The sequence below is a fragment of the Miscanthus floridulus genome, chromosome 17 (assembly GCF_019320115.1).
Source record: "Miscanthus floridulus cultivar M001 chromosome 17, ASM1932011v1, whole genome shotgun sequence".
Taxonomy (NCBI): Eukaryota; Viridiplantae; Streptophyta; class Magnoliopsida; order Poales; family Poaceae; genus Miscanthus; species Miscanthus floridulus.
In genome coordinates, this window is record NC_089596.1 from 30,831,796 (window position 1) to 30,842,098 (window position 10,303).

The following is a 10,303-nucleotide window of genomic DNA, read 5'->3' on the forward strand; positions in this document are numbered from 1 at the left end:
AGCGAATGGCCGGTGGCGCTGCGCTTTAAAATGGCGTGGCGAGGCATCAGGACGCGACAGCAGCTACATGGGGACCATCCATGGAAACAGCTACGTGTCACGCGCGCGCAAAGGCGGTGAGCGAGAGTGGCGGCTCGCCGGTGAAGCAGCTACGTGGCACCTGCTTGCCAACCACTATAGCAGACTGAAATGTGCATCTTCATCTCCCTTGTTCCCATGATTTCAAGTGATAGCTTGGCCAACTCCAAGAATGAAAGTTGTTCACCAACACGAGCTCTCCAACTTTTCTTAAAAGATTGACACTCAAAACTTTGGATTCAGTTAGGGTTACGCGAAAAATAGTTTTGGCAAAGCATTTTTGAGTAATTAATTAGAGGTGAAACAGTTATCAAACATCACAAACAAGGGCACATTATCAAAGTTGAAACATTATACTAATGCATAGAATCAAAGTTGCACAAACTTTATTCATGAAATTTCATTCAACAATCCACCAAAAATTGAAATTAATAGCTACATTTCAGGGACTTAACCAAAATTGCTAAGTGTGGAAACAACATTGAATTCAATCTTTGAAGCTTAATTTCAACATGTTTGACTTAGAAACATTTCCTAATTTTGCTTCTATTTTATAGAGCACACTTTAGACTATAAAGTTTATATTAACAAAATTTTAATTGTTTAAGCAAATTCACATATATAAAATCACAAAGAATCTTAAATATATTGATATTGTTATCAACATTTCATGTATCATATAAAACACCACAAATGCAACATGACACATGCTATATTTGAAACTTGTAATGCATAAATGACACAGTGATTGATGTTTATGCTTCAAGATGCTCATGATCAAAGTTTAATTGCTTTCTAACATCTAGGATGTTACATGGCCACGCGGAGTCCAATGCCTCCTGAGCTACGGTCCAACACCCCTATCTCTTCTCTGTTTCTTCACCGAGTTGATCCGATTCAACTCCAATAACTTCTCCTTTGCAAATGTGCCAACACCACCAAGTGTACACCACCATGTGAATGTGTGTTAGCATTTTATAAACATTTTCCAAAGGATTAGCACTCAATTTACCACGCCACTCGATCCTAGCAACGATGAGAAGTTAGATCACTCGAGTGGCACTAGATGACCGATATGCAAATAAATTTGCCCCTCTTGATAGTACGGCCATCTATCCTAAACCTAGTCATAAACTTCTCTACACACCTATGATCGATGAAATGAAATGCCTATAGGTTATACCTTTGCCTTACGCATTCCATTCCATCTCCTTCAATGTTGATGCAACATGTGCACCAACCTTGATCAACAAATGATATGATCCACTTCATATCATCATGTGACCTTGTTGTTTCATCAATCTTGAGCTCACTTGTTTTTCACTATTGCCTTTGTCCATCGACGCCAAGTCTTGCTCAAGCTTCACCGCCACGCGGTCCATCACTCCAAAGCCTCCAACTTGCCTTTCACGCTTGCAACCGGTCCATCAAGCCAAGTCTTGTCTTGATCTTCTCCACCTTAGTTACATGACTCAATGTCATGTATCATATGCAATGAGAACTCCTTCATCACATGTGTGAACCTTGCAACAAATCCAAGCCATCTTCACCGTCATGGCATGTGTTGCTCACACAAGTGTACCTACGGACTAATCAACTATGTATCTCACATTTAAACACATTAGTCGACCTAGGTTGTCACTCAATTACCAAAACCAAACAAGGACCTTTCACTAGAGCTGCTTTATACTAAGGAGGATGAGCCAAGATTTGTGGCTTCTTCCAAGGATCCAAAACTAGAGTTGTTTTTGGAGGAGTTAGAACCCTGCTAAACAAACCTAAATAACAAGTGGTGACTTATACCACAGACCCAAACCTAAGTTGCCTCATGATCAATTCAAACTTCGTTGTGCTAATCCAAGCAATCTCCTCATGGATCCAAGCCTTTCATACTTTGCGCCTCCACGGCTCTCACTCAGTTCAACACTCTATTGTTGTTGCTGCCCTACTTTGTTCCACACAAAATGGCCACGTTTGCATGACATGCTCCTGCCTAGCAGCTCTGCCCTACATGGCCACCAATGTGGAGAAGACCCATGGAGCAAGCACAACAACAGCAGGAAACAAAAGTGTACTCCCTCTATCCCATAATATTTGACCTTCGAGCATTCAAAATTTATCCCAAGCTTAGTTGTTATACTCACTTCACAATGCACATTTATCTTTTCCCAATATATCTCTTTCCTTCTCATTTTCTATGCACTATAATTTTAACACTCCTTAATTCCTGTGCCTAAAGCTAAAAAGTCATATATTATGCGACATGGGGAGTAAGTCATAAACCAAGGATGAACTCGTTTGCCTTTATGTTTCGAGGGAAGGTTGTCTTAGATAAATAGAGTATTCCTTAGCAGATTACTGGTCTCTATAGCAAACACCACTAAGGTGTTGTTTGAATCCCGGTGGATTCTAAAAATTTGGATAAAAAATCTAGTGCATTCATTGGATTTTGTATCTATATACCAAAATTCAGTAGAATCTAGCATGTTTAGATGAGATTTTAGGATTCTGATTTTTTATCTAGATTTGTAAAATTCATAGGATCCAAACATAGCCTAAAAATACATCATGTGCCTTCCAAATTAAACGCCACTTTTAACGTAATGATGATATAGTGAATAAGGGCATCTCCAAGAGTATCCTATTTTTTCCTCCTGAAAAAATGTAGTTTTGCAATTCCTAAAAATGTAAATTTGGCTTATGCTGATTTATTGTGAGAGGAAAACACTGTTCATCTACTGAAAAGTAATACTGAAGTAGTTCAAACGAATAGGGCATAGAAGACAATTTTACATCAGGAATCCTATACTATCTCTAAATTATCGTAACAACTTTTATATATTCTTTCTCTCTCGTCCATTTGCATCAGGAACCCTTTGTAACACCTCTAGTGTTTTGACCTAGCACTAAAATTTGACATGTCATCATGTGCATTGCAAAGCATTCATAAAGTAGAAAATTTTGAATGCATTCACTAAATAAGCTTTATTTCATAAGTTGTTATTTTATGTGATGTGATTCAAAAGTCTAAATAAAGATCATGACCACAAGGGTCAAATTTCATGTGATCATGAGAGGCCATGTGTCATTTGACTCAAATAACCCTAATGGGCCATGTTACTGGTCAAAAATCAAAGTTAAAGTAAAAAGGTAAACAAATCAAATTTAAATTCAAATTCAAATCATAAAAGTCCTTTTTGCCCCTTTTGTCTAATTCAAAATCCATTTGGAATTTGGGGTGTGACAAAAAGCAAAGTTGAAGCTTATTTTATAAGGATCAACTTTGGTATTCAAAGTTTTTAAAGTTTACTTATAAAATTTGGAGTAATTTTGAAATGATTCAAATGCTCAAATGCACCCCAAATTCAAATTTCAAAATGGAGCTAGAATTTGAAAATGTTCATTAAAACAAAGTTGTAGAGTTTGAAAAGTTGAGCAACTTTCATTTTTGGAGATTTTCAACTTCTTTAGAAAAATTATGAGTAATTTGCAAAATAAACGCAGTGGCAATTCTGTAAATAATTCAAAAATGAGGACAAGCCGAGCGCCACCTCCCTGCTTGCCGCCGGCGCCACGCAGCTGCCGCCGCCGATCTTTTTTCGCCACTTTCTCGCGCGATGACACGCCGTTGTCTCCATGGCGAGCTCGTTCGTGAGCTGTCGACGCCGGACGCATCCTTCTCTACTATAAATAGGAGCACCACCGCCGTCGTCGTCCTCCTTTTTCCTCTCTGCTCTGCTCCACCACCGATCAGCTCCACCGCTCGCCGTAGTCGCCGTCGATCCCTTTCCGTCATGCCTAGCTAAGCCAACATGATCGCCGTGACCTAGCGCTCCTCTTAGGCTTGCTCACATCGCTTGGGTTGGCCGGAATCGCCCGGCGCAACGCGTTCTTCCCCGTGACCGGCAGGAGCTCTGCCACGACTAACCTCACTGTGGCCAAGCTGCTCCAGACCGTCTCCGCCTTCACCGAGTCCACCGTCGTGATCGCAGTGAGCTCCTGAGCGTGCTGCTCTCTCTGTTTTACTCTCTATCGCGCTGTAGTCGGCGTTATGCCATGCGCCGCCATGCCCACGCCACAGTGGCCGCCATGGCTGGCATAGAGCTCACTCTAAGGCGCCTGCTGCTATTTTGTGGGCTGGGGTAGATTCGCGAGGTAGAGTAAGTCATGCAGGTGCGGTCTGCCTCGCCGGAGCATCACCACCGGCGCGTTTTGGCTGACCGGTGATGGCAGCGCCGCTGTATCCTTGTTCTGTGTCACTGACGAGCGGGGCCTGGCTGTCAGTGAGAGAGAGAGGGAATAGTGAGATTTTGTTATTTCTGGATTTTGAATAGTGCAGTAACTTTGGAAATTTATAAGAAAATCATTATAGCTCCAAAAATTCTGAAAATTTGTGTGTAGCTTCTGTACATGTTCTAGTATGGTTTAAAAATATGAAACTTGAAATTTGAATAAATTTTTAATGTTCAAAAATTCAGTTAATTAATTGATAAATGTGATTTCTATGATTTTTGTAGGCCACTGTATAACTTCAAAAATTATGAAATTTGTTTTGGTACACTAATTTGTCATGAGGAAGCTAACATAAAATTTTGAGGTCATTTGGAACAAGTTCATTTTTGGGCTTATTTCCAAATTAATTCAAAAATGGATGAAAGCAAACCATAAGTGTTAGTTTAGGGTTTGATCTTGTTTTGGTCATGTTTTGTGACCAGTAGGGTTTCAAGATCATTTTAGTCAAGTCACTTGTGTGGTCCTTGATGGTAGAATTGTAAGTTGGTTTTGTTGGCTTGCAACTATACCGTGAAAGACAGTTGTATTCGAGGTGTTGTTATATTTCATGTACCATGAAAGCATCATGTTTACATTATCATCATGTTAAAGCATATGTTATCATTTCATGTAGAATCCAAGAGTGAACCGATTCTAGTTGACCAAGTTGTGGAAGAATCCCCGGTTGCCTCGGGATTCGATAATTATGGTACTGATCCAGAACCCGAGATCGTCAACGAAGGCAAGCCCCGGTTTACGTATTAAACCATTACCTTGTTTAAACCATTACCTTGTTTACTTTGAAAAGCTTATCACCTATGTTACCTATTGCATTAAGTTGATTTATTCAAATGTTACCTACTTGATGCATTGCCTACCTTGTTAATTGTTTACCATCCTTGAAGATGTTTTCATTTACAAAGGCGTAGAATGCTTAGTATGCTTTATGGTAGGCTTTCAAAGTAAAAGTTTCGATACAATCAAAGATGGCATACTGGCCAAAGAAAGAAAGAAGATAGAATGAACTAGAGACTAGTCGGGTGACTTATCTTGAATGTTGGGTAATGTTGCCGACTATGTCGCTTAAAGGCCACTCATTGTGGATCTTCTGGACGAGACACTTTGTAGTACTGGTCACATACTCCGGTAAGCCTACTTCGGCTAATCCGATACTAAGATGAATGCCCACGCACTGGGAGTGGAGAGATGGCAGGAGTAGCGTGTACCCTCATGGCTGGAATGTGGCCGGATTTGAGGTGTGTTGTGCTCTCGGGTGGCGTGGAGATGGCTTAGTATAAGAGGATCTAGTAGCGAGGTTGATATATGCAAGATTAAGTTCTACATATGTCGTGTGATAAGGAATCCCCAGCTGGGACTTGAATCAATTCGAATTGCCGGTGCTCCGCGGATATGGAGACTCGATTCATTACAGAAGCAATGCAGGACTGGTGAATTACTAAAACATGAGAAAGAGAATGGAATGAGAAGGATTGAAACATGGGATATGAACACTTAGCTTGAGATAATGAACTAAGAAGATTTAGGGGTAAAACTCAAAAATAGGATCAAGAATAGTAAGCTTTTGGCAAAGAACTTTTGAATCTTGCTACATCCTTACCTTGCCCCAACTCCTGCATCTCTAAAGTCTTACACCCCTTTTACGTCGGGTAAGTCTTGTTGAGTACTTTTGTACTCAGGGTTTGTTAACCCTTGTTGCAGGTGAGTCGCATGTGCAGGCTTGTTTTGGTCCCTGCTGCATATCTGTGTTTGAAGTCAATGACGATGAGGAATGATGAATGGCCTCTGGACAAGGCACTAGTTTGTATGATAAATAATGTTAATGTAATATTATCCCGCTACTATGGTTGTATGACACTTATGGTATTGTAAGTTCGAAAACAACTGGTTTGTAAACTATGTTATCTTAAGACTTCCGCTATCTTTTACTCTGATGTATATATTTGAATAAATTGTTGTAATCTGCAATGTCTGTGATTGGGATCCTGTTCGAAAAAGAATCGTGGATGATTCGGGTTTCCTGAGGACACCCGACAGACCTATTAAGTTGTTGAAAATTCGTGTACGCTATCAAAGGTCTGTTGAGACAACGATAGGTGCACGTGGGCCCGATTTCTTAGAAGGTTCTGCCACACCCTTTCCTACTTCTTATTCTTTTCTACATCCTTCCACTTTTAGGTTGACTGACCGATATGCACGGGAAAGCAGTATCCGCGCGACCGGGACTACGCGCAAAGTTACGCGTGACAGGAGAGGACTTTCCAAGTACGTAAATTTTAGGAGCATGAATTAGAAGTTGTTGAGGAGGATTTTTTTCTCGTCTTGCTAAAAACTAAGAATTATTGGATATGCTCTAAAAGGGAGAAAGACAAACTAGTAGAAGCCCAACACGTGGGCTGTGGTTTTGTACTCCATGCTTATGTTAACTGAAAGATTCGGTTATCCGTTCAGTGTTAATGTGTTATTATATATTCAGGTAATCAGTTTTTTGTTTTTTTAGTGTTTTATTCTTTTGATTGATTTCGTCACTCTGTTTGTCCAAGTAATATAAATATTACTAGTAGTATTTATGATATTAGGTAATTAGTGTTTTATTCTTTTTTAGTGTTGGCTTTGTACCGGTTTTGTTTGGTTGGATTAATGCATTTCAGTAGAGGCCTGCCTTCGGTCCCTCCTGTTTTCTCAAAAGAAAAATGATATCATATAAGATTTGTTATAAATATAAATATATTTTTTATATACCTATCTAAAAACATAATTTCCATTATTTAAATGAGATCTAAAATTACATTTGTTTCTATGGGTCTACGGCAGGGTCAAAGGGAATCAGTACTGTACGTGTCCTACGGGTCTACGGCAGGGTGGCTGGAATGGTTGGCCGTGTGATGGATGGAACCCAACCCAATCGCCTCACACACTCCCACGTGACGCGAGTGAATATTTTCGGTTTTGATTTGAATTTGATCCGGCCGGCCCGTCCTTGGTGTCCGTGTAAATTTTAGCCACGGTCGATATTTGGACACATGCATAGAGTATTAAATATAGACTAATTATAAAACTAATTACATAGTTTGCGACTAATTTGCGAGACGAATCTTTTGAGCCTAATTAGTCAATGATTTGACAATGTTGCTACAGTAAACATATGCTAATGACGGATTAATTATGCTTAAAAAACTCGTCTCGTGGAGTACTGACGGATTATCTAATTTATTTTTTTATTAGTATCCGAATACCCCATGCAACATCTTCCCAACACACCTCCTAAATTTTAGTAGCCGGATCTAAACACCCCATTATCCCAGGCATTTCCCCATGCCGTCCGGACCACGGCTGACACGGTCACCAGCAAACCGGCCGGTTCCTCTAACAAAACCATGTCCCCAGCCCAATCTTATTTCCGTACCAGCGGCCGTTCTTAGATTCCGCCGTGCACTCCTCGTGCGGGGAGTCCCTGAGCCGGGTAGGGGGCTGGGGAGCCTGGGAGTGGGAAGCTCCCGGTTCGCGCCTCCTTCCCGTCTGTTTCCTCCCAAGTCCCAATCCCAACCACAGGCACACGGCGAACCCAACGACATGGTGCTAAGGCCAGTCTCAGTGGAGGTTTCATGACCCAGTTTCCAACACACTTATATTTTGGAAACAGTGCAGAAGAGTTTTATCCCCTGAAACTCTCTCTACTCCCATGAAACTTTCATCATCTCTCTTCATTAGTACAGTGCCATGTCAGCATATTTAATGTTTATAAAACTCTATGAAACTCCCATTGAGATTTGCCTAATACTGCAAATACATTTCCTTCAGCGCCAGAAGATTTGTCCACGTGTAGTGGCAAACATTGGTCCAATTGTTGAACCGAACCGTGCATCAAAGTCAAACTTATCACACCACGCTTTCAAGTAAAACACTGATTAGTAGTATTAGCCTTCGTAAGGCCCAAGTAAGGTGATAGGGACTGTGACCTGTGAGTGCGACCACAAAAGGCCGACCTCCAGCGTCCGTAAGCCCCAACCCCAAGTAACAGGGATCCCCACCCCTTTCTTTTAGGCCTTGTTTAGATGACCTCAAAGTTTCAGTTTTTTTACTCTCTCTCCATCACATTAATTTTTGGACGTATGTATGGAGTATTAAATGTAGGTAAAAAAAATAACTAATTGCACAGTTTGGTTGTAAATCACGTGACGAATCTTTTGAGCCTAGTTAGTCCATGATCGGACAAAGTTTGTCAAATACAAACGAAACATGCTACAGTGTCCAGATTGTAAAAATTTGCAATCTAAACCAGGCCTTAATTCAACAAACACAAGACTGCAAAATGGAGAGAGAGAGAGAGAGAGAAATTTGATTTGATTTCATTCATTTTGGCTTACCCCTTTTTCATTGGTAACCCATTCAAGAAAAACCAAATGGTTGAGCGCACCATTGATCTTGTTTAGAATTCTCGCTTAATTAACGAAGCTCACTCAAGTTCCTTCTATTTGGAAACCCTATGCGGTCCCGGTGCCTGCCCAATGAGACATGGAACATCATGGTACGGACTAACGGGCTACTATAAAAAGAAAATACATTTATGGTTGCAAACCATTTATGTTTGGCGCAACACCATTAAAACTCAGCATGTAAGATTGTGGCATTAGAATTAGCCTTTTCTTCTCTTGTTGAGCTTGCTCTTCTCCTGTTTCTGGCTCACGACATCAAATAAAAATAAAATAAAATAAAATTGAACTAGACCAAGCATCTATTAATCCAAGCACACCGCCAAAATCAAAAGGCAAAGGAAGCAGCTCCTTTTCCTCAAAAAAAAAAAGGAAGCAGCTCCTCCTATCTCTTTTTCTCTGCGTACTTTGATTTGATGACCAAATAAAAGATCAGCAAATTTTATCTTCTGCTACTGCACGTTGCTGGGTGTGGTGGGTTTTATCAGCATCTTGACCGGGCAACTGCTCCCCTCCCACATTCCTGCTTTCTCCGTCTATAAATAAAGCCCTCCCAAAACCCGATCCCCAAAACAAGCAGCGCTCCATCCAGTTTCCATTTGCAATCCCATCCCATCTTCATCCTCTCGTTGCAGCAGCATTAGCCAGCAATCAACCAAGCAGCGACGATGGACGGCGGCAAGAAGAGCCGGAACCCGCGCAAGGCGCCCGCGGACTACCGCAGCGACCGCAAGTCGGCCACCGGGATGAGCGGCGACCCCAAGAAGGGCGGCCGCGGCGGCAAGTTCACCTGGGAGGGCGCCGACGGCTACGCCGACGAGGACCTCGGCCTCATCTCCTCCAAGAACGGCAACAGCAACGGCGGCCGCGCAGCAGGCAAGGGAGGCGCCGCCGCCAAGAAGGACGACGAGTAGGCCTCGCCGACTCGGCCCGCCCGCCTGCCCGGCCCCGTTGATTGCCTCATCGCCAGCAAGAACCAACAAGTCCTTTTACAGTACAAGTTTGATTTCAGTCTCAGTTCGATTCTCGTGTTGAATAATCATGATCATGTGGGGTTTAGGTGTCGTGCTCGCGAGTATGTAGCTGCTACTGCCACAGAGCACACATCCCCTGGGCGATCCACGGGCCATGCAGGGTCTGTAGATATCATCTCATCTGTTCTTCGCTAGTAGTAATTTGCTCATGTTCGGGGGGCCTCGCCTCAATCCGGTTCTTGGATGAACTGATTTATTAGTTTCCAGAATCGATGCTTTCATTCAGTTGCGTCTCCTGCTCTCCACTGCTCTGACTCGCACTCACTTCAGTAGTTCAGTCCCTGCTCTGGACTGCGAATTTGAGGACAAATGTCTCTTATATGCCTTCTGATGAGATGCAGTTACCAAGCAAAATTAGTATTTCGCAGCTAACTCAGATCCGTAACTGAAGCAGACAGCAAAGAAGGAATGGGAGGATTGCAATGCTTTTGTTGGTTTCTCTGTTTGTGAGGGATTCCAATGTTTATC

General features: G+C 41.9%; 1 protein-coding gene across 1 annotated transcript; it reads left to right on the forward strand.

The window, feature by feature from the left end:
- The first annotated feature begins 9,325 nt into the window (after positions 1-9,325).
- Positions 9,326-10,060, forward strand: LOC136518340 (uncharacterized). The gene has a single exon (XM_066511992.1). The coding sequence runs from the start codon at positions 9,470-9,472 to the stop codon at positions 9,713-9,715; it is 246 nt and encodes an 81-aa protein (XP_066368089.1). The 5' UTR covers positions 9,326-9,469; the 3' UTR covers positions 9,716-10,060.
- Positions 10,061-10,303: the final 243 nt, after the last annotated feature.

Bases quoted from the DNA above. Each gene is read 5' to 3' on its own strand.
- LOC136518340 (XM_066511992.1), top strand. From the start codon at position 9,470: ATGGACGGCGGCAAGAAGAGCCGGAACCCGCGCAAGGCGCCCGCGGAC.